This window comes from Cephus cinctus, unplaced genomic scaffold, assembly GCF_000341935.2.
Source record: "Cephus cinctus unplaced genomic scaffold, Ccin1 Ccin1_scaffold0330, whole genome shotgun sequence".
Lineage (NCBI taxonomy): Eukaryota > Metazoa > Arthropoda > Insecta > Hymenoptera > Cephidae > Cephus > Cephus cinctus.
In genome coordinates, this window is record NW_014333027.1 from 2025412 (window position 1) to 2050452 (window position 25041).

At 39.9% G+C, this 25041-nt stretch overlaps 1 protein-coding gene across 3 annotated transcripts in view; it reads right to left on the minus strand.

Moving 5' to 3' along the window:
- Positions 1–301: 301 nt before the first annotated feature.
- Positions 302–25041, minus strand: part of LOC107266866 (calmodulin-beta) — a 45249-nt gene continuing 20509 nt past the window's right edge. For all 3 annotated transcript variants that reach the window (XM_025083849.1, XM_025083851.1, XM_025083850.1), the window contains 6 exons: positions 20350–20692; positions 18463–18606; positions 10532–10653; positions 4164–4254; positions 3281–3337; positions 302–1953 (listed from right to left, as the gene is read on the minus strand). In XM_025083849.1, coding sequence (XP_024939617.1) covers positions 1871–1953; positions 3281–3337; positions 4164–4254; positions 10532–10653; positions 18463–18606; positions 20350–20692 — 840 coding nt within the window. In that variant the 3' untranslated portion in view covers positions 302–1870. The remainder of the gene's footprint in view (positions 1954–3280; positions 3338–4163; positions 4255–10531; positions 10654–18462; positions 18607–20349; positions 20693–25041) is intronic.

Here is a 25041-nt window from a genome sequence, read left to right on the forward strand (position 1 = left end):
TATCGTTTCTTCCAGCCGTATACTTACCTTAATTATCACTGGTATTGCCTGCAGTACTCGCTTAGTAAAGATATTAAAGAAAAGCTCGTGCACGTTAGAAGATTTAATCGCAAGAACGTACCGCTATTCGTTAATCCAGCTGTGTGTACAAGATCGACGCTCGTCCACGTGGATCAGGCGTAGGAATAAACTCATTACGAAAAGCCGTCAGCGTCTTTACGACGTTCCTTCCAATTAATCTCAGCAGAGGCGTCGTTTGCGCGCGGTCTACCCGGCGCATAATTAACATCACGATGCAGCGTAACGTTTTATTACTGATTTATTAGATTTTTAAAATATTCAGAACAGCGCGTAGCTCTTATCGTTAGGATAAACATCGGATATCATAAGGTACGAGACATGATAAAATTAAGGTTAACCCACCGACACGAAAACTGATCCTTTATCAGTGGCAATCGATCGGAGACAACGTTCCTCTTATCGGTATATAAAATCCTAAGCATCGGGATACCAATAACAAATAGGACAACGCGTCGCGACGCTCAGCACCGTCATGCTCGCTGAACTATACCCACTTATGAATATGCATCGATGCAATCTGGCCGCTTCAATTCCGCATTACACGTGTCTGCGTTTCCGTCCCTTTACTTTCATATTTACGTTCGAGTAATTCACTTGGTATCGTATTCTCTACGTTGCGTTTTCCTTTACTTGCTTCCTTTGTGCAACGGTCCAAGCTTCGGTCGATCAATCACGGGATCGGTTCTAGCATTGCTCGATGCCGCACGATACCGGCAAATAAGCACGAAGAGACACCGGTCACCCTGCCGCATAGAAATCTGAATTATCGGGTGCCAGTATTTTAAAGTAGCGTCAGAGAGAATAAAAATTGTTATCTCGTAAATGTGTGGACAAGACGTCGTGCGCTTATTATAGGCTGTCGTCCTGACAGCAGGACGTTGACACTAGTTGTTCTTATGTGTATATATATAGTTTTTTCTTATTCTCTTCGTTTACGTCGACAAAATTAATAATTATTCTAGAACAAATACGAGATTCAAATATATTATTTGTAGATGAAACTTTGGATATGTTAAGATTTAAGATCGTTAAATTGCTTGACAAATGTGACGGCGCTCGTAACGAATCACCATCGGTAATCGCAGTTGGTTCTCGATTCCGTTAGGCCTGGTACCGACTGTCAATAATATGTCGACCGTATAGGCATACCGAAAAGGACGTAGTGCACGGGCACTGCCGTCGAGGAACTAGCACTAGCATCGCATCAAGGAGGAAGCTTTGATCAAATTCAGGAAAGTCCTCCGTCGTAAATACGTTATGTCGAATCTACTCACAGGTTCTAAAGTATGTTTTTTTTTACATTCCCATTGAATCGCCATTTGAAATAGACTTTTTTACTTTTCCACTCGAAACTTCTTCCTACAGATTACCAGAGACAAGTTCCTATGATCCTGAATGAACGAGGCGAGGGAGTTTTGCGTTCGGATCTGAAGATCGGAAATAAAGTTTCCACGGGTAAAAAGCTAACTGAAGCTCGTACGGACGGGAATAAAAAGAATAGTACGAAGGTACACGAGAAACGAGGTGAAGAATAAAAGAAATAAAGAAAAGAAGAGAAAGAAACATCAGACGAGATGTCCAAAGAGAAATTGGGTCTCCCCATGGAGTTTCTACCAATTTTCACAATTTCAATGCTCTCTGTACCTAGCGTGAAGTACATTTAAGTAGGTACGTGACAAAGAAGAAAATCGAAAATGGTCCACAAGTGCTTTGAGCCTCCTCGACGACATATTAATTTATTCTATCTAAAGAAGACGAGTAGGTAGGTACGAGAGACGCCGAATGGATCCTAGTATGCAGGAGATTGCTGCTCCTCCTCGTCTTCCTCTTCGTCCTCGTCGATTCCAGGTTCCCCCAGTGCGTGAACGAATTCTGCAAAAGGCAGAAAGGACATTAGAGACACTGAAAAAGAAAGGAACTTGAAAAGAATAAAAAATATGAAATGTGGGAACATTGAAAAATAATGTGACCGCGTAGGCAATCTTGAAATTTTTAGTTCGCCAATTCCAAACAAAAGTGTCCCGAATATCGTTTCCGGGACGGAAAAGCGCTGCCAGCTTTTTACGGAGCTTTTGACGTGTACTACGAATAGCTGGTGAATAGTGGCTAGATACACGGTGTGAAACGAACCGATAAATAAACCCTTTCTTTCGTCTTGACCCGAACAAAAAAAAGCAAGCTCACGATTTCCCATTATTTTTAGAATGTAGCCCAAGAATTACGCACTCCGGATAGACGACACTTTCTTCTAGTTTTTCAGACTATCGCCACTCTATTTCCCCGTGGTGTCGTCCAAGAGCTTTTGTTTTTTTCATGGCATCCGCGTCGCCAGGCACGAGAACGAGAAACGCATCTGCCTCTAAACGAGAAACCGGAGTGCTTTTCGAATGGGCGTTCAAGCCACAGACGTCATGTAAGGTTTTTAAAATATAATTCACAGCCTCATAAAAACTTTCAACGAATTATCAGAAAAGTTAGCTTCAGTAGGGTAATGTATAATACGTGAAAGTCTCTTTCAGTTCTCTGCGGACCACGGAATGAATAACACAAAGGCGTGACCTGATGTAATTAGCAGAAACTAATAGAAAGGAGTCTTTGGCCGCGTTCGCACAGCTCTTGGAATTTCGTGCGTTTGAAGGGAGGTCAATTATGGGTATCCCTCGGTTGGTTGAGCACTGAAAGAGCCTGTACAGGGAGAGAGGGTCGATGCCGAGATTGAGCCGTGACTCAAGAAGGAAGGGTTGTGGTTTGCCACTGAGCAACGGAGGCGTCCTAGCACGCTGCTGGTTTCTTCGTGTTTTCTTAGCTTCCTTGTTTTCAGGGTTGCCGAAGTGCGTCGTAAAGACGGCAGTCTTCGCGCTCGATTTGTTGGATGGACCACCTTTCGTTTTGCTCTTGGTGTAATCTTCGCCAGGAAAAATCCCATCAAGAGGAACTTACCTCTACCGATCTAAGGAAGGTAAAGATACCTTTTGCTGCCACCTCACAGCATCTCCCATCGTCTCTCAACTATACCTCCTGTTTAACCATTAAATTCTGACATTTTTCTTTCTACGGTTGTGACACATTTAATGCCATGTAGTTATACCTTTCTTCTATTTACTCATTTGGGATACGTGTATCTACCGCTCAGTGGGTAGACATGTATGAGATGAGATCAGGATGAGAACCAAGCTTTGGACAGTTTTTGGACACTTACCATAGAAATCAATACGTCCATCTCCGTCCACGTCCACTTCCTTGATCATGTCCTCAACTGTAACAGAAGAGGTATCCGAGAGTAGGATTAAAATTTAGGTAGCTTCAAAATAGTTTTATGCGGTATTTAATTTTGGATGTCGCTGTGGTTTCACTTAAAAATATGACTTCTCCGTGGCTGAGCATTCTGATTAATAATTCGTATCGCGCACACGGTACGAGGCATCATCACCAGTTCTTCATTGCTGAGGAAAAAGGATTGCGAAGACATCTTCAATTATTTCCCTGTTGGAATTTATCGGCCCACTTCGAGAAACGAGCGGACGGCGTTGGGAATTTTAAAGATCTTCTCCCCGTCGAGGGAGTCTTCAACCTGAGTATTTATTAGTATATATATATATATATTTCATAATTCTACTTGTGTTCAAGATCTTAAATCTTTGAATGACGCAGTTAAACTATAGAAAGTTTAAAACGTTTCTTCTTAGGTCAACCGCGTATAACTTCTTTTAGAGAGCAATTTTTTATCATAAAAATTTTTACTATAGAATTTTGATATTGACCTGATATAACGCCAACCGACCGATAGACTGTACCTATATACATATATAAAAATGTACTATTGTCGCATTAACGATTCTAATTAAATCAACAAACCGGGATTAGATCGATCGCTGAAGCCCGTCCTCGTTTAATATCGAATTTAAAACAACCATTGTATATTCACCAGTTGACGTGACACCAATGAGGATCAATAATAAATTAAATTTATCCTAATAGAAATCAGCTGAATTCATTAAGATAAAGCAGAAAGAGGATTTTTCTTAAATTTCCTCTATACGATTCTTTATAAAATGCCTGAAGTTCACTGTGTTCATACTCACTTTCCTCCTCGGACAAATCCTCTCCCAGGCACTGGAGGACAGCTCGAAGATCGGATGCTGTGATGTAGCCCCGATTGTGCTTGTCGAATACCTGAAACAATAATAATAATTCACTGGTCACAAGACCATTAAAACTCGACGAAACAAGTAAATCTATCAAAGCTCCAAAGATTTTCCTCCAATTGTCAAGCTGCAATATCGCTTGTAATATATTAATAAATTAAATAGCATTCATCATCTGTCATGGTCATTACCCGAAGGGATTTCACTAACAAGAATCAAATCCACTTAGTTGAACTCCTTGTCTAAGGATATGGAAGGAGGAACAAACATCACCGCTTCAGTTCAAACACGTCCCATCGTTTCACGGGATATACTCCATTCAAGGTTCACGTTAAAGCGTACGAATTTCCCTTCCACAGATCCCAACTGGAATTTGTCCTTGTTAACGGCTTACGTCACTTCGAAATCCAGGACCACTTCAAACAAGCTATACATAATATACAGAGTATACAATAATACTAACGCCAATTCCAACTGGTATTTGCATTACGTTACGCAACTAAGTCGAAACTTCAATAAATTCGAACGAATTTTCATAATTCCCGCCATTAAGTATCGTAGCCAAAAATATCTGAGCCAACGTGTATAATTCCTGAAAATTCATTGTCATTCAAGTATCTTGATTCCATAAATGTTCGTTATCGCCAAAATAATTAAATTGTAGGTTAATGAAAGACTGTCTAAGATTTCATAACGAAACAAGCTATTGACGATGATATGGGACACGATATTAATGTAATGCACAACTCTAATCTACTGAGACGACGGTAACGTACGATTACGATATGCGGGTCATGGATTATGGATTACGGGGAAACAGGATTACGTAGCTGATTTAATGCCATCAGCCCATCACTGACAAGAACTTTGTAAATTAGTTGGATAATTTGGACATTTTTTGTCTAACGGATTTAGGTTAGAACGTGGATGCTCGAGTGTTGATTTTCTGCACTGTGTCATTAATAAAGGGAAATTTATTATCAAAATCACGTCACGAAGTACGTTATTATTATATTACGAATGTTGTAAAGTTCGACGATCATAGTTGTTGGACTATTTGTTTACGTCCTTTTCGCATCGATTGTATGGCTACGTGCCTTTTAATGTGGAGCACAGGGAGTGAAATTTCGATACAACGAAATGGAGATTACGTTGAACGATACTGTGGAAAGAATTACCGTTAACGTTATCAGCCTTTACGTAACCGTTCTGGCCGAGAGAACTGGTAACATCAATCAGTAGTACTGTGTAGGACACTTGCATGGACTTGCAAACATTGGACGCGTTGGAAGGTACTTTTTATACACGATGTGAATATTTCATTTGAATTTGACGATCGTTAACTGAATTTTCCTAATGTTAATTAGAATTAGGATTACAATTTATGCATACACGTGTACGCTGACGTGATTAGGATTATGGTGAATCAAATGAGAAACGGAATTGAATCGAAGCTTTCGGAAATGAAGGTTATAATTAGTGTAAGCTCGTCGTTTGCTAAACTCACTATTGTCAATGCATTAAATAAATAATGTATAGATACGTTCACACCGGTTCAGATTAGAGAGACAGAAAAGGAACTAAAATCAAAGACGGTGTCCGTTTTTTTTATGAGGAAGATTGAAAAAATTTTAAAACTATCGACTGACCCTCCTGTTTGGTTGTCAGGACTAATATAAACTGCTGTCAAAACTGTCCCACGCGCTCTTTCGTCATGATTCAACAGTATTCCGATGTATCTACGTTCCGTAAGCATTCGAAAAAAATTGAGAAAGAGATGGATTCTTATTTTAAAATCGAGCAAAGCCATCAAAATGAATTTTCGTCTCAGGTAATCATTCTCGCAGTAAATTATCCGTGGCAAGTATGGCGTGCGTGTGCGATCACGAATTTCTGCCCTTATCGAAAAGGTTTCGTGGCCTGGGTACGAGAAAAAGAAAAATAAGGAACCCAAAGCACAGAGGCAGGGTGCGATTTTTTCCCATCGAGATACCGGAGAATAAATCTCATCCTATTATCACAATGAGAAAAGAAAGGAAGGAGGGATAGAAAATGGGTGAGGAGCGAGTATACGAAAGTACTGGTTTATATTCCACGATGAAATTTACTGGGATTTCAATTCGTTCTCTTTTCTCCATTTAAATAAATAACAATTACCGCGCCATTCTTGTAATCACAATCGATCCTATAACTTTATCGTTAAGCTCCAGTTAAATAGTTACCGGCGTTCATTCACTACTGGAAGACCCTCAATCGACCAATCAACGGAGAAAATTACTGCAGGTGAGTTACGTCGAAGTTACTAATTGGACTGATACTTTAATCAGCGAGCGCGTATGCAACGTGACCGACTCGGAGGCGGGAAATTTGAATGTTCGTTGCATAAACGTGTACGTCGGTTAGATAGATCACAAGGCTCGCGGGTGAACAATGAATTTTTGTTATAGTTCAAAACAGACCCAGATAGATTTGGATATATGGATCCTGCAGAGTATTTTTTTTTAAATTCTTGGATTTTGAACATAAAAAATCTATTGTTTCATGAGTGACACAGCACTTCAGCACATTGTGGATATTGTCACTCTTATGGTTCTCCTTTGTCTAGTTTTCCTCCTATTCCTCTCAAACGATTACCGAGGTACGTAGGCGCGTAATACCTGTGTCTAGATATCTCGTCTTTCTCATTTTGAAAAAGCAACGACAATTCACTGCCGGCACGGCAGCCAGGTCGCGGAGATTAAAATATCGACTTGGCCAAGGTAGCTGGTGGTACGTATGCACGATACCTAGCGCATGACCTCGATGCTACTCCCGTCAAACCTCTTAGCAGCTTATATTATTCCTAAAAGAAGAGCTCGAATAGCCAATAGAAAACGTAATCGTGAAAATCCTTTGGGAAATCGTTAAATGACGAAGAACGCTTATCCACAAATTCCCAAAACCCATTGCCATGCATCGAAGCTATAACGTCTACTTGATCCCAAGCTGATGTCGCAAAAAAGAGACGAATTGAAATTCTGATGATTCCACAAGAAAGTGTTTGCTCTACTAATAGGTAAAATCCCGTAAGGCCGAAGGGCGAGAAACGAGGGATCAGTTTATGGATTAAGATGATCGGCGACGAAAGACACTTGGCCATAAAAGGAGACAGGAAGTGAATGCTACAAGATGGGGATGCTGGGGTAAAATTTCGCAGAGTGGGCCTAATTCGCGTAAGCCATTAAGTCATTACTCAGGCTCGTTTCACGGCTGATCGGTTTGACCTAATCGTGCACAGGCGTACCCGCGACACCCGGAACCTATACGAGCTGATCATCGTTTCAACCCTCCTCTTCGGTCCTTCGCAGGACGGGTACATTTCCCCCAGAAGGAGGGTTCATTCTGCGCCGCGATTCTCGGTCAGATTTATCCATACCCTACTACCCCCGTTTCATTACTGTGACTCAAACTGATGAACGAGCTAGCTTTAACGAGGACTTTAGCGAGCCCCTTGAAATTCGAAATTCGACAGTGAGTTGTCAACCCTCGGAAGCAATTTTTCTTTTAACCTGCCCCCTGTATTTCTCTGACGTCCATGTGAAGTCAGCTGACACTGATCCAGACTAAAAGTCCTGTAGTCGGTATTCTTAAGGGTGATCGTACGATTCGTAACATACCCAGCATCTAGCCTGTAGTAGGAAATATCACAGAAAATTTGTCCTTCGCACGCAGGCATTGTATAGAGTTTCGAAAGAAAATAAAGGGGGTAAATAAAATTAAAACGAAAGCATACCTAATGACGTAACCTTCCCTTTAAAATTCGTTTCGTTAGTCGAGCTCCATTTTAGTGGGATTGACGAGGCGCTAAGAGAACCTATCTCGAAGAAAGACGCTAAGGAGTAAAGGGAACAGAAAGTGGCGACTGCGTAAAATACTCTACGGAATCATGTAGTACATATATGTATGCATCTGCTAGATAAGGGACGGAGAAAATAGATGGGTAGATAGAATAGACGGTGAGTTTCGGTAAAAGGCCCGTGAAAGCATGTCAAACTGTTACCTCACAATACATTCTAATGACTTGGCTTCTACCAAGGTCTGGCTCGACATCGTTGCAGTCTTTTTTTTCTTTCCTTTTCCCTATACTACTCAAACTGTCCTGTACCGACCAACCTACCCCTACACATTGATAAGGCCACAATAAAGTAGCGCCGCGAGCATTACCTCTAAACCGCCCGTTTCCTTTCCGCTCTATATACGATATACATATACGTGTATACTTCCTTCATACTTTTCTTTGGTAGCAGAAACCCACTTTAAATTTCGTCGATCACGTCAAACCCTACCGAAACTAGTGCAAGGAAGCCATCCCTCCTTGGTGCCCTTAAGATATGAGGGTTTCTGGTAAAATCGTCAAAATTCAATCTTCATTTACATCCACTATTGCGCTGTGAGCTTGAATGGAAAATCTCAAAGGAATTTCACTGTTCGGCACAACTCATGAAATGGCACTATACCAGGAACGATCTAGGGATTACGTATTTGACATAAAGATCAACGAGAGTAACTGACTTGAGTTACTAAAGTTGAAGTTGAAAAATTTTAAATAGCCGCGTCACTCTGTCTGCTGCTTGTAAACTAACAGAAGGGAGATGTGTTATTTTGTCGAGGTCAACACAACGTGATTTAACTTACCGCAGAATCGCTACTTTCCTGACCTCCATTTCGTCGGGGCCATACGCGACCCACCCACGACACATCCTGACAGTATGTTACCCAATATAACTTTGTTGATGTACATATATCAGAATATCGATCCAACTGGTCAACCCTTCTTTAATCTCTACGAGTACCAAACTGATGTGTCCATAAGATGGGTACGCATCAGTGATTGTGTAAATCGGAATAATGAAAAATTGTCGACGTTTCCTATACTGTAGTATCCACGAGTAAAATTCAGAGGGGTCATCTTCGTATGGCTTTTAATGCAAAGGAGTCCCCTAGACTGTAGCACAGTGATCGATGGACAGTGTCAGTCATTTTGTATCTCTTCTTAAGGAAGAACGTCATATCCTGGATAAAGACTGGGTAAAATAAAACTTTAGGTTTTTCGACAACAGTGATCTCTTTCATAGCTCCTATTCCATTCAAAGCGTGACTCGTAGTGTCCCTTTTGTTTCTTTGCAGCAAGCACGATGACGATCCAACGGGCGGCAGCAGTCACGAAGCGTCGTGAGTGCTGCGAATACAATCCCATTTTCTCAAAGTCTCAATGTATAACCATGAGGAAGCGACAAGCCGTAGGGTACAGCTATGTATTCTTAGTTCGCCTATTTTCTCAGCTTGACACTGCAGCCACTTTACCTTTGCTTCTTCTCTTCATTCTACCTGGCAGCTCGTTCATTATCCTCGACGATAAATAACGAAAATTCGTTCACGAATATAAATTGCACACAAGATGACAAGGAGATGAACGCGAAAGGAGCATGTAGAATTAATTGCTTGTCCGGTCGAAGAGCCGTCATAATTCACATGAAAAAAATTGTTCGCGCTACGCAGTAACTGCGTTGTCGGTAACCACGTTAAAAAAAAAAATCCTTTACTCGCATTAAAACCGACCTCTTCATGCTTGCAATTTTGATCGACCGAACGGAGAAAGGTTTTGCGCCTTCGGCTAGAAAGATTTTCAATTTTCGTATACTTGCTGGGAGTGCAAGAGAGACGTAACTTATGGGCATTCGCCCGGGTTAGACAAGGACGGACATACACATTACTCAAAACATAGAGCATCACATAAGAGAAATTACGTATTTCCGAAATTGACTCCACTATGAATGCATTTGGATAATAAATTTCCGTTTTATCTCCATATATTTTACGACGCATCATGTGCGCGTACAATAAAATTGGTTTTATATTAAAAAAACATACGTAAGGAGAATGCACTTTGTATTTATTAAAGTGCACTTTATCGTAGTACATTTCGGATTCCCTTTTAGAACTGGCACTGTCTTGTCTGGGGTCAATGCTTTGCTTTAGTAATATCCATGCAACTTCCATCCAGGGATTTTTTTAGCCCGTGCAGATTGTATGCACTTTTCGCCAATTTTTCCATAATGCACTGATGTACCCTGTGCATTGGTTATACCGGTCCAACCTAGCCTAACCTAACGTTTATATGCGTCCATCCCATCTGTTTGGTCCTGGGGCTTATCAGGTAGTGCGAGGAAGTTATAGGTTATAAATCTTGAATGCATCAGGACGACAGCACATAAATATTTTATATACGTATGTATTCGCGAATGTTATATAATTAATATACTCACGCGAAAAGCGTCGCGAAGCTCCTGCTCCTCTTGATCCTGATCCGTAGGCGCCACTGCACTAGCGCCACCACCGATGTTACTCACAATTTCTACGAACTCCTCGAAGCTGACATTCCCGTCCCCTAGAAAGATACGCTGGCTTAATTTCTCATGGACTGAATTATTCATATGCAACCCGCGGGCGCAAACTTAGTTTCGCACTTAGGTAACTCTTGGAAAGCCCAAGAACTGCGCGATTCTGTATCTGCATATACAGTCAATCCCCACTGTACATAAACATGGTATAATACAGTACTGCATATGGGAAAATTATATTAAATATTTTCCGTATACATATATGTATATTACTTGATTATACTTCGCAATAGACTTTTGCACATAATCTCGCGTTCTGTTCCTATTAATTTTCCATGAGTTCTCAAAGTACCCAACTAAATTAGTATCGCGCTCAGAATATGATTATATACTGGCATCATCTCTGTAAAAGGCACTAACTTTGAGTTCGCATTAGGATGCGGTAGTGCCTACGTTACAATTAAGTGCTCCGTCTACGCGGCAATTTAAGTCTCTTTATTTTCTTATGTACCTATATTCACGTCAAAGCATTCGCGACATTACGTTTATATAGATATATCAGTGGCATATATATCCATGTTTGCATTGGCGTTGACCAAAAAGTAATTGCACTTTTTTCTAATAGATGGACATACATGTCTTAAGACAAAAACAAATTATTTTTTAGCCGACCTAATGATACGGTTATTTTTTTCCTTTAGTATAAGCATATTCAGAGTGAATTTGCCACAAATCGAAACTATCTCAAAAGTATTGTTGACACTTTTCTTTAATTCCGATTCGTCGTCCCTATCGTCGTTGAATCCGTGGGAATTTGCCGTTAGGCATGCGCGTCGCAGCAGACGGTCAATTTAACAGATATGAAGGTATGAAGCGATCTTCTGTTAATGGCACGTTGATGCTGCGCGCGCACAGCGCGCAATGGGCCTCTAGCTAAATAATAAAACAGCTCTGAAAAGCCAACCGGATGTAAGACGTATAGAAACTAAAGTGGGGTTAAGGGATCGTAGACAATTTTTTATGCAATATCCGAATCAAACCGCAAGAGGGTAGGAATTTTCACGTAAACAGAAACACGCGCGTCACGTATAAAATAGCTTGGCTTCCCTGGGTCGCAGTTAACGCCAGGTTATTCAGCGTTACTCTAACAGTTACGTCTGGCACGTGCTCGAAATGCGTGCTTACGTAACGGCCGGACATCCCCGTAGGAATTCACGCTGAAAATCGATTTTCATCCGTTAAAAAAGTCGACCTACAACCGAATGGCAACTACATAACACGAATAGCACAACTATTCAGGTATGCAAGGAGGGAATGCAGGTGCGACAGGAATGTCAGTGGCAGGTGCATTTGCATCCCTAAGGAATCCACCCTCATCGGGCATGAAAATAAAACCAGTACCCTTGGACAAAGCCAGATAAAAGTGGAACTGGCATACGTAATTCACTTTGGCCATTGAAATGGGAATCCGTTGACGTTGAAAAAGTTGTAATGGGAAAAATAAAAAAACAAAGTTAAAAAAACCCTACCTCTATAAGTCGATTAGTAGTTAGTCCAAAACAGCAGGATTCATTAGTAGGTACAATTAATACAGTAAGTCACTTCGTAAACTGGTTACAATTTAAATTAACTCAGTGATGAGTTTTCGACTTAGCACTTTAATTGTAAATCGTTCGAAGGCTTTCCGATGAGATAACAACCGACTTAAAGCTTGCTGATATTTTCTTCTCGCTACGGCGCAAAGTTTCCCGGTGCTACTGTGCATTAAGGTAAGATCAAGGCTTTAGCAAGGTTTACGAGCTCACGAGCCAGAGGAACGTCTTCGTCGAAGCTCATGGGCGTTTCTCCAAGTCTACGTACCACGTACGACGTATCCCTTAGCGTAGCTCTGGTTTAGATTCTCTTAAAGCAAGTACCACCTATAAAAAGACATTGCATCAACCCTCTTCGAGTCACCGGTGCACTTTTAAATGCTATAAACCCAAGATTCATTCCAGACGCTTTTAAGCTTCGAGAAAAAATGTATATCCTCCGGTGAACCTTCATTATCATTGGCCTGACAAGGGTTTCCATTGACCGGAAAGTTTGAAAGGAATAAAAATATGCAATTAATAAAAAAAAAACAATGAACCGGTACCCTGTACATTCCTTTTATATTCATGGGAGAGCACGAACCGCCATTGGTTATATTTGAAGATAAAATGAATGAAAGAAAAATTGTGAGGAACTAGCCATAAAAGAAGCTCCCGTCCAAGCCATAGTAGTTTTGCTACACCATTAACTCAGCTGCCTTGCTCCTGTTTTCTTTTTCTGGATATTAACCAGGATCCTATACGGCTCTGTATATACGCTTTGTATACTGATAGTTATGAACTTATTTAAAGGCGTCGTCCCACGAACGTTCCTATACCATAAAAAGGGTTATATCGGTTTAAATCTCAGTTCACAGAAAAACCTTATACCGTTCATTCATTACCTCCGTAAGTAAAATCCACATGTATTGTCCAACTTCTCATACGTAAGCATCAAATAACAAAGAAAATTCAATTTCGAGCAAGAACGTCCAATGACTCTGGGGTGTCTCGTTTACCTGACTTCGTAAAAACCATCCTGTTCACGTGCAGGTAGCTAGATATACGTATATTGTAGTACGTAGTCCTAGCATCCTTTCTCTTTTGTTTTTTTCTTCTTTATTTACTCTGACGCGAAAAGGCAGCGTTTAACTCAGCCTGATGTTCAACGTACCTATATTATATATGTATATGTATAACGTTACGTGTATGCATAGTCTCATTCCATACCATATAGCAATTCACCCTTTTATACTTAGACTCCATTTTTTTTCAACCCTTCGCGTAATTATCAGACTGGCCTTTGTTTCCCAGAAGACGTCCTGGCAATGCTGGGTGGGCAATTAACGTTAATCATAAATCAGCCATGTAGGCTTACGAGGTAGAATATTTATATCTTCCTGTAATAAAGATAGTCATTTTTCAACCAAGAATTATCTGATATATGCTATTTACAAGAAACTCCGAAATTCTATTATTACGGTCAGACATTGTTGTTACGACTATGAAAATTCTGTTAACTCACGTGACACTCATACGACCGTGAATACAGCAACTTTAGTTGTAACAGTTTGATATAAAATATGATAGTAAACGTCAAGTTCATGACGTTGTAGAAATGGTACTAAGCTGAGTGACACAGTGGAATGAAAATTGGTCTAGACCGTTAAGTTATCTTTGAAGGACCCAATGAAGTTATAACGTCTGGAAGGTGTTGTCTGGCATAGAGGTTGGATCTTCTGACACGACAAAGTTTGACCTACATTGGTTTTTTAAGGATTCAAAAAAAAAAAAAAGATCCGCCGGCCCTCCAAAAGTTAACAAGGCTTTTATAATAATGGCGGAGTATCAGTCTTCGATAACTAAGAATTCTTGGTATTATATCCGGATATACCTAGCTCCAAGAGGATATAGGATTTCGAATCGGGGTGGGATGACAAGATAGGTACTCGGCGAGAAAGTAATTGCATTAGGAACCTTCCCGTGGGACATATGGCAACGACTGGGTACCTATCGCTACCTTTTGTACGTAGCTGAACTTGGTTTCAACAATTCTCACCCAGGTCGAATGCTGTCGCATTCCTTATTGTATCGGAAATTAGCTTACTTTTCTCCCTCCATGATACAAAACAGATTCCAATATCGATACCGTATATGGCGTCTTATGAAATCCTTGAAAATAAAAATAATAACAAAAAAAATACTACAGCATTCTATAAGATCCCCGATTACAATTGTCGCCCAGTTGTGAACACACTTTTAATTTCTACAGCCCGCTTGAGCACTTGCTAAATTAACTTTCAGCTGACGCTGTTGAAAATTTATTGCCAACCCACGAAGGACGTTCTATTACTAATTACAGTATTATTTATATCAGGACCCAAAGCTGCCTCGCCATTTCGTGTACTCGGACTGATTCATTTTGTGATTTCAATCAATAAGGCAATTGCTCGACTTCTGGAAATTACAGGCACGTCGTCTTTACATGTATCTATCCAAGGTACGGGTATTTACTTAGACCGTTGCCTGTGTCTGCTGCAGGCACTGAACTAAGGCTCCATTCACAGTGAAATGATGGAACGTGCTTATGCTATGTATACGTAAGCTTTGGTGGGCGATCAACTACTGAAGGACATTGGAAAGTCTTCCTCATAGCTCCCAAGCATTCCCTATTGTGATAACTTCTACCTATTGCTTCCTGAAAATGTGCTCCACGTTCTCTATTTCTCTATCCCAGTACCTCATAGGTATACTAGCTTATACATACAATATATATATAGACAGACCATGTGAGAACACTGGCTAGCTATTAAGGTATTGACGCAGTCCGATAGAGTTCCGGCAGTTTCTATAAACGCAAGATACACCAAACTTCTTGGTGAACGGAAGTTGCCAGGAGTTCATGAGGCTAGGCCAAGCGTTTTCCGGTGCCCGATACTTGCTCGCTGCTGAGTACGAGTTTATGTAAGGTTCTGATCTCTCAGGAGGGAGAAAAAGTTCCAAACAAGAGAACAGTATAGAAGTAGAATTACCATTTAGAATATTCCATATGTCTAGTCTTACGCCTAGAGTCATATTAACTTCCGGTATAAGTGTACATATCTATGTGTATATTTACCTATGATTACCTATATAACGATATACGATGACGAAATTATAAAAAATTTTACAAGAAATTTAATTCACCGAATACTTACAAATAATGCCTATCTTCTTCATGGCCTCTTGGGATTTCATTCAATTAATACCGAGTAGCCTTTATGGATGGTTCTTCTAGAATGTTCCTGTAGCCTTTACTGAAGAGCGAACGACAGTTGTTAAACGTAAACGATTCCTCTGGCTTATTCCAGCCAATAGCTTCTTAAATGAAGTCTGACAATGTCAAATCCTTCCCAATGATATTGCGTACCACGAAACAGAGTTCTAAGATGGCTGTAATAACTATTCGTAATTACGTAGTGAAAGTGAGTGCTTCTTCGCTGGACCCTGTATTTGATTGTTCAATAATAATTTATATGTTGTACCATCCTCGTTAATTCAATTATGTCAAATTCACCAGCTGTACTGTTACCGACGAAATTGACAGTATCAACACGAAACGAGATAACTCAAAAGTTAACACTTGAAACTATTCCAGGTAGAAATAATACACTAGACTAATAATAGTTGTACAGAATAACGTACTGAGAAGATAAATTTACAGTAGGACATTTCCCATAGGAATTCTATACATAGAAGAGTAAGTACAAGAATATGGCTATTGGAAATGAAATTGAAGATACTGTTAAATCCCCGTGGCATGGTTATGAGAAGGGCGGTAATTTTAAATGATGAAAAAAAAAGTATGTATGCGAGGTGGTAAGAGAAATGTAGTATTCGTATAATTTCACGGAAAAGCTCGTTTATTATGAGCTCTAGCGACTTGATGTTTAGAAAGGAGAAATTTTACGGCGGATTCACATGAAGGCAAGATCCGGCTTTATTATTTTTGCGAAAGTTCATCAGGAAGCGAATCCCTTTGAACCACCATTAGAATAAATAGTGGTATCCTTGTGTGGTTGCGATTTGCGGATTGTGACGTTATTTTTGGACGTCACAAAGGTCCCGTATTGGTTACTTCCGTTTTTCAATTTCGGGACGCATTTACGTCCCTTTTCCCAATCAAATATTACGCAACCGGCCAGGAGCTCCAGGGTCATAGGCATTAGGGAACATTAAGTTAATATTTTCGTATACAAATATTTCATACGTCACGACCACCTCACCGGACCCGAGCCATCCGGACAGCTGGAAGCCCACGGAAGAGGATAAGCAGATTGTACGCCGAGGAACGTGGAGAGCTGCCGTGTCGACCTGACGACTCCACCCTATAAGGGACCCTACCCGACAAAGAAGACGGAGGGTCAACCCAAAAGGACAGCGCCATGGACTCCACCCTACCTATCATTTTATATCGTTAATGCCGGTAGTCCCTAGTAATCGGACTAGTAACGAAGACGAGGAGGTCTCGAGTTCCGCGAGACTCCTCGTGCTGAAGATCAACGGGCCCCTGCGCGGAGCACCGTAACTGGCTTGCCATAGGAGGCAGAAACCACCAGACCTACCGGAGTCATCAGGATCTCAGCCATTATCGCCGAGGACAGGGCCGGGATCTCATCGCCGCCAGAGGCCACTGGACACCCCGAGCTACGGCAGCGAGGCTGTGACTATGTTCCGCGTGGCTAGCGAACAATATATATATATTTATATATATATATGTGTGTGTGTGTGTGTGTGTGTGTATTATAGATATATATTATGAATATATATATTTATATACGTATATAAAGTGCTGCACTGCATAGCATATCTTAGCATAATCATAAGATATCATACCGCTCCTCGATTCTATTTACTTTCATTATCATCCCTGAACCATAGCAGGATAATAACTTAAGCAGATTCCTTTCCCCCTACGTCCTTATAATTTCTTTCAGTACTTTCTAGCCCCTAAAGCTTACCCATCCTGCGTGAAGAAAGCAGCGAAGAAAAAAAAAAAGATAGGTACGTGTCTGCCAACTTACAACCCTCATTGTTCATCCAGCCTGAGACTAAAAATCCAGTCGAGTTTTTTAAGAGGTTGCATTTTATCATGTGCTTTACTTATTTATCGCCCTTATGATTTATTTTAACGAGGTATTAGCAAGGAGGTGGTTGAGAAATTTCGCCAGAGTTCAGCGGACAATAATTCTGCGATACGCTTGATTTTGGACAAATGGTAATTAAATGTTTGTATCTGTGATGTTCGTTTGACAATTCATTAAAAAAGGAATAATTTATTGAACTCGGTCGACTGATCAACCACGAGATGATTTCCCAAGTATTTTAACGTATCAGGGCCACCGGGTTAAGAAATTTCTTCCTTTGATATAAACCTTGTCGATTTGGACTCCTACGTAGAAATTCTGTAGGGAAAGGATCTTGGTCGATCATTATTTTACAGTTTACATTTAATGTCGTTATAGATAATAACAATTTGTCAATGAGGATTTGGGCAAGAAAAATTCATGGGTTGTCTAGCCCTTTAATTAATACAAAAATCTATAATGGGTGCCAAACGGATCCACCAGTTTTTTCTTTACGTGTTCGAGGCGTCTTTCAATACGCCGCTTTGCGAATCTTTTTCCGCTGTGAGTTGCAAGAGGTGTCGCCCCGTTCTTCGGTTCCTGCTTTTCCGGAGTAGGTGGTGCGCGGGTTCAGGGGTGCCGGGTTCGGGGACCGCTAGAAGGCGGGTCGACCATATTGCCAAAAGAAGGTGATGGGGGGTGTTTCACAGACTGGTGCAGGGGTTGTGGTTGTAGGGCTTGTTGGGGTCAGGTATGAACGTTGCGTTCGCCAAATGGATGGGACCGGCGGAAGCTCGAGGAAAGGAGGTAGGTAGGTACCTTGCCACTTCAGGAACTCACCAGTTCCTGTTCGGTCAGTCGGGGCAAGACTGACTGATTTTACCCCGATTCTTCGAATTTCTATACCCTCCGAATAGAAGTTACCGCGCGATCATCCCCTTGGTGATAACATCGCAACAATCAAACTTTCAAAATGAATTTTGCCAACGGGTCATGGAACTTTTAAGGGGCTATGCGGGTTCGCGAGTTGTTATGCAGGCAAGGTTCTTTATATTTTCTAACGGGTAACGCGTTATTGTGGATTTCACGGGCTTTATGCACGATTGTTAAAATTAGGTTAGAATCAATGGACTAGCGTGTATGTAATGTATACGTATTACTACATGAAGTATTTACTCACCATCGATGTCAATTTCCTGGAGCATAGTGTGAAGTTCCTCAGCCCTGGCGAATTGCCCGAGGGATCGCATTACTCGGCCAAGCTCTTCCTTGGTGATACTCCCGTCACCATCCTTATCGAATAGCCTGAACGCTTCTCTGAATTCTGAAACGAGAAAACGTCGACCCTCGTCAGAGCGTGCGAGTCGAAAACCAGCCTGTTGATTCGATATGACATCAATGGGAAAAGCCGATGAAAAATTCAATGCAAACATAACCTAACGACAATTGTCGTAATCGCTAGTGACACCACGGAAAATATTTAAAGGTTATGTCTACCGTTACTGAATTCATATTAAATTTCGTATTAATAATATTCTATTCGATAAAAGAAATATTCTTTAATTATCCATACAAATTAGCAGTACTATTCCAAACACGCACCGAAGATATTAGTTTGAAGATTCGTAGAGATTTCTTGCTGGAATTACTGACTGACAAGACGGTGCTCTGGAGTAAGTTAAATAAGAGAAATGAAAGAACAGGAAGGAAGAAAGCGACTCGATGGTAAAAAAGATAAAACGCTATATGCACAGCGAGTGGCCATACGATGCGAATCCGTATCTACACACCGGAGGTACTCGGTGTTCTCGTGTAAAGCCATTTCAACGTACAATTAGATTTGCATCTGCGGGCAAGAGGAAGTGACATGACCGTCTAATAGCCTCATTTCGTGGACCGTTGCGCTACTGCCATTGTAGCATTTCTCCTCTCTCTCAGTTTGAAACGACCTGTAGTACCTACTCACGGCGTTCTCTGTTTTGCTAAAGATTGTACATAGTTACTTTTTCCACAAGACATTCCTAAAGGCTCCTCTACACTGCACGTACATTTTCTCTCGCATGTACTAGGCACCTATTGCTGAACGAAAACATCCGACTGACATTTCCCAGAACAACGTTGCACCGCTGTAGTGTTGGTAGTAACAAAACATATAGAGTAACAGCATTAACAAAGCAAGTAGTGCTCAGTGCCATGCTGACTGTAAGGAAGTATTCGTTTCCTGGAGAAAAAGGTCAAAGATGAAAATCAGTAGAGTAAAGTAATAGAATTATAAAGAAACATATTTCATTAAAATTCCAGCTCAAGGAGTATGAAAAATGTTGTTTCGAAGTTTTCTTTTATTTCTTCTTTCTGAAAATAAGTATAAGGGAGGAAAAGCTGCTTTTCTACGTACAAAAGGAAATAAAAGAAATAATACACCAGGGTACCAGGTTGGTATCTTTCGGATTTTCTGTTTCACCTTTTTTTCTTTCACTTCCTTTCATCCCCAGGTCAGGTCAAAAACCTTGGAGAGATTTTGCGCCTCTGTTAGAAGGCAAGACAGATTTCCTTGGTAAAGGGATATAATTCTCTATGGGGTTACACGAGGATTACTCCCACGACGTACTTAAACAATGGCCAGTGATTCGTCGTGAAAGGGATGCGGGCTCTGATTCGGAGTCTCTTCGTTTGCGCACTGTTATAATGTTTTCCTTGGTGTCTCGCTATAATAGCCATACTCAGGTCCCTGTCGTGTTAAATTTCGAGGTTGACCTAGGCAATAAATTGACTGTGATCTATTACTAATCCCACCGTGCTCAGTGAGATAGTTAACGAAACCCATGGTTAATTAATGAGAAGGTCGCTGGCTCTAATAGGAGAATCTGAATGGCGACTACAGTAAGCTTCCTTTGTCCATTAAACCTTAGGAGCTTGAGCCCGTTGCATCAAACTGCTTCCGGTGAAGATTTCCAAACTGAACAAAGACTGATATAACAATTTTGCATATTCTGAATAGATAATCACGACGTGACATATGTGCATGCATGATTCCAATATTGGCACTGAGACTCCACGTAATATTTACCCTTCATCTGCGACTTGGAGATGGCAGGCAATCTACTGGAGGAACCGGAAACGGAACGTTGTGGCGAGGCAGGCAAAGTGAAGAGAAGGTTACTGGTGAGTCTCGTCGCTCCTGAAGGAGTGGTCGTTGTCGTCATAGCTGCTCCCATCGTCGTAGTCCCTGACGATGTTACGCATCGATGAGAATCTTCAGGACTGCCAGGTGTCTCCTTGCTCGTAAGGGAGGCGTCCGTTTCCGGTGGCAACGACGTGGACGTCGTTGGCGAGACAATTGGCGACCCGGAGGATCCTCCAGCCATTTCCTCATCTCCGTTGTTAACAGATACCCCACTGCTTTGACGGGTCTGGAAGAAAACAGAAATCTGTCGTACTCTGGTATGAATTGAGTTATTCGACGGATCACACTGGGTATTGGTCTCTCGTTGATAAATATTGATGTCATGGATTGGTAAGCTCTTGAAATAATTCCATTGACCTGATTACAGTCCGGCAATCAGTGCTGAATTTTCATAGGAAGAAAAATATATCAAATGCAATTTATTAAAGTTTTAATTTCATTTTTCTTCTCGATGAACAAACTTAAGTACATCCATATTTACAGCATTGCGTATACGTTATCTGTATGGTTATATGAATTTAACGTGAGAGATATCAGCTGTGTCTGTGCATGAGATTAAAAAAGAAAAAGTGTGGATACAATCGGTAACTAGAAATTCCGATGGTTCTATCGTAAAAGTGAAATGCTCCACTTTAACGATAACAGGACCGTTATGTTAGGCTGCGTTATTGCTCGGTGAATTTCTGTATCGTCGCGATTACCAGTGATTGGAAAAATCTTGTTAGGATTACGGAAGCCAAGATCAACCTGCAGAATATTCATGACGATGCATTGGGATTACTAAAGTAGAATGAGTCATATAATATTCTAGCTTTATATATGTATATTATATGCTGAGTAACGATCTCAATGTGCAACTCAATTACATGTGATTTGATCTCAAGGAAAATAAAGGGTTTCAATAATCCCAGCTATTCGTTGTCTACAGGATGGATACCGTTCTAAGGAAGCTATTGCCGTTGCCAGGATAGCTAGGCCAGGAACCCACTGCCTACTGTAGGCGCCACAGGTGGCTGATCCTGTGAACTGAATGAGTTCCGATAGGGATATCCTCTGAACACAGAATCCTCGAGCTTTCATGGGTTGGATCCGATTAAGAGGATGATTTACATATCGACAATATATTTGTAGAATAACAAACTGTATTTAAGAATAGAACGAACAGAGCAGCTACAGGTGGCTGATGCCAGTACTGAGTGTATTTGAAATAAATGTCTACTGTATTCAATGAAAAAAAGGCCTATCAATATTCTTTAAATAATAATGAAGAATCAGTATTTTATACCTATGTACATTTTTCATGACTGGATTATAATTTTATCTTTGAGTCGCGTCCGGAACTACTGAAAAATTAACTGGAGAAATGTTAAGCCGCGCTTAGAAAAAAGCGTCGCGACAACGGGTTAAGCTACAGGTGGCTAATCCAGGACTTGAGTAAATCCTGATGTAAACGAGCTTAATATGCAACGACCCTTTGTTTCATCAGTCCCACTTCTTCGGGGATGGTGACGTTATCGTCTCTTGGAAGTGAACTTCCTGGCGAAGGCGTTACTCTTTATCTTCCATGACATGGTCTACTATTTGGAAACGTTCTAGAGTGTCCTGAGATATAGCTTTCCACTGTTGCTTGACTCCTGAAGTAGTTGGAATAATCAGGATGAACTCGTGTTAAAAAGTAGATGAAATATTTTAAAAGATACCTTTTTAAATGGATTGCCACGTTAACTGAACAAGATTTTCAGTACTAGAAAACATCCTGACTGGCAGTACGACGCGTTCTTCTAACGTGTTTTATGCACAAAGTTAAAATGAAAATTATTGTAGTCTGTAGAAAATATTCATCTTCTTTTCCTGGGAAAGAAATCGTATCGATCCTTTCCCAATCGCGTTTGGTACTTTCGTGTAAAATTACGGTATATGGTTCTCCATAAACTCACCATGTAACAAAAAAGGAAAAACCTCAAGAAAGGAATTGCGAAATATATGGAGGAAGAGTATAGCTAGCCGTAAATCGTTTGCTATGTGTTTTCGTAACTGGCAATCGAACGAAACTTGTTCGAGCCCAACGATAAATAATATCTTTATCCAAGATATATATGAATGAGCATGCACCAATCCGAATCCTACAAATTCCACTTTCTCATTGGGATATCTTATATATGGTTTACTGGATACATATGCTACATACACCCACCATTCAAGATTAGAATGATTGCGGCTTTCCTGAAAATAGGTAAAGAGAAAAAAATATTAGAAATACAATTTATATTCATAGAAAGCTAGAGTTTCAGAAGTATTGAAGTATTTTAGTTTCGCTTTTTTTTTTTATGAAAATAATTTTCCTAGTAGAATTATTCTGCTTGGTGAATTCGATCGGAATTGACAAGTTCTTTCGTAATGTATTATTATTCTATCATGACATTGCCAAAGACCTAATAAGTTTTTTATGCAAATTTTAAATCGATTTAGAGAGTAATCCTTAACTGGGTATAGGTAACTACTGTTCAACTGTTTGATTATTTTAGTATTATTACGTAGATAAAATATGGTTAGATATTAGTTCGATCTGTCATTCAAATGATACTAAATATAGTATGTGTAACATTTTAGTTCAGAATTAGTAATTGTATAACTTTGGACGATTATAGTACGGTTAATAATTTGCCGATGGAATGTGTGGAATATATAATGGATATTTAATAAAATATTCCAATAAATTCCAACAGCCACATTACAACAGGTATTCACGGTTTATTAATTCATTATCGAAATGCTATACGGCTTGATTAAACGCAGTAAGTGCTCTGGATGGGATCAAATTTTATTACACATTACATTAAACGAATTTCGACAAAAATTCACTCATTTGATTATGGCTACTTGATTTATCAGATATATCGAATTGGGATTCTAAAAGTTTAAAAATAAAGTCACTCAACAATCAATTTTTCCGATTTTCTCTTCGCACCACCAATTATTTATCTGATGGGACTATTGACAGATACGTCACTACTTCGGTAATTTTATACATAAACGAAATATATTTATATTTTATACCTTTTCAATTATAGTCATTGCAGATGACAACAATATATAAAAGTCAAGTTCAAAATACACGTAACTTTTAGCTTAGGGTCATATCTTGTAATTTAAAACACAATGTATAAATGATAATGTAAAAAAATACCAGTAAATATTCAGAAGACAAGTTTTTTCAGCTAACAAAGATAAATTCAAACATAATCTGAATTTCGTAATCTTTTAGAAAAAAAAGAAAAGAAAGACAGTAAGGAAAGAAAAATCTTTTCCAACCTTTCGCTTTTTCTTCGACGTGAAATGTAGTTGAATCCAAGAAACACATCGCCTCTCTCGAATTCTCATTTTCTTCAGATTTCAACATTTCCTTCCTGCCTTTTTCCCCTTCGTCTTCTTTTCTTTTTATTGGATTTGCAAAGAGACGCGAATCCTTCCTGGTTTAATTTATCCCGAGATGACTAGGCCAATTTTTCCTATGTTTCTTTTCTCAGGGGGTTCTTCGACACTCTCTGTCCATGTGTACTATGTGTATATACATACAATCCCACATAAGACACAAATATTTCCTATCGTGTGACGCACAACCCCGCTATACTGTCGGCTCCTAAATAAGTCAATGGGGAAATCGTTCTTCCTTCCATTATCAAAGTTTTCAGGGAGCACTTTGCGACTCCTTACTTACAATTTCTCTAGCATGAAAGTTCTTGGCAACAGAAGACTTTAATGCTTGGAAATTGAGCTTGATTTGCCAAGGGGTTTGTTTTACGATTTGCTCGTTCTTGCTTTTATAGTATATATATATATACTCTATACCATAGTGAATTGTATACAGACTTATAGTACTTGTATTCAAGATACACACACAAATGCAAGACTAACGTCACCATTAGCCAGCCCCGTTTTGCTAACAAAATTCCGTTTACCTACACCCTGATTACAGACACTCCTGATGGTGAACTTTACAAGCAGCACTTTTCTTGCTGTATACTGAATTTACAGAGAAACGTAAATTAAGCAGTGCCTATTAGAAAGGATCGAGATAGCCCATGATGGTCCTATAGAATTATTTAATTATTAAAGACCTGATGAAATCCTTGTAACTACCCTTGTTCATGCACTTTCTCTTACTTTATTTTATGATCCCCACGTTGATTAATAAAAATGTTAAAATCAAAACTTTATCTCGTGATGATAACAAATTTGACCTTAATAATTTTTCTAGTCAAAGAACTTCTTTACACAGCATCATTTTCTTGAGTAATTCTTATTATAGATCACGTGGCTCTCTAAGTGTAAATTTAATTACAAACTAATAGCAACTCATTTATAAAACTTGTAACGAAATTAATTGAAGGAGAAAAATTAATTCTCACTCGATTCTTCCTACACTTAAAGCTCAGGCAACTCGAATAGGCTTATTGTTGATTACAGCTTTTTCCCTCGTGAATATCCTTCAGCCGATAGACGATTCTGAAGGTTCAACGTGAAGTTTGTATGGTAGGATTGACACCCTCCTTTTCCACCAGCCACTAGAATTAA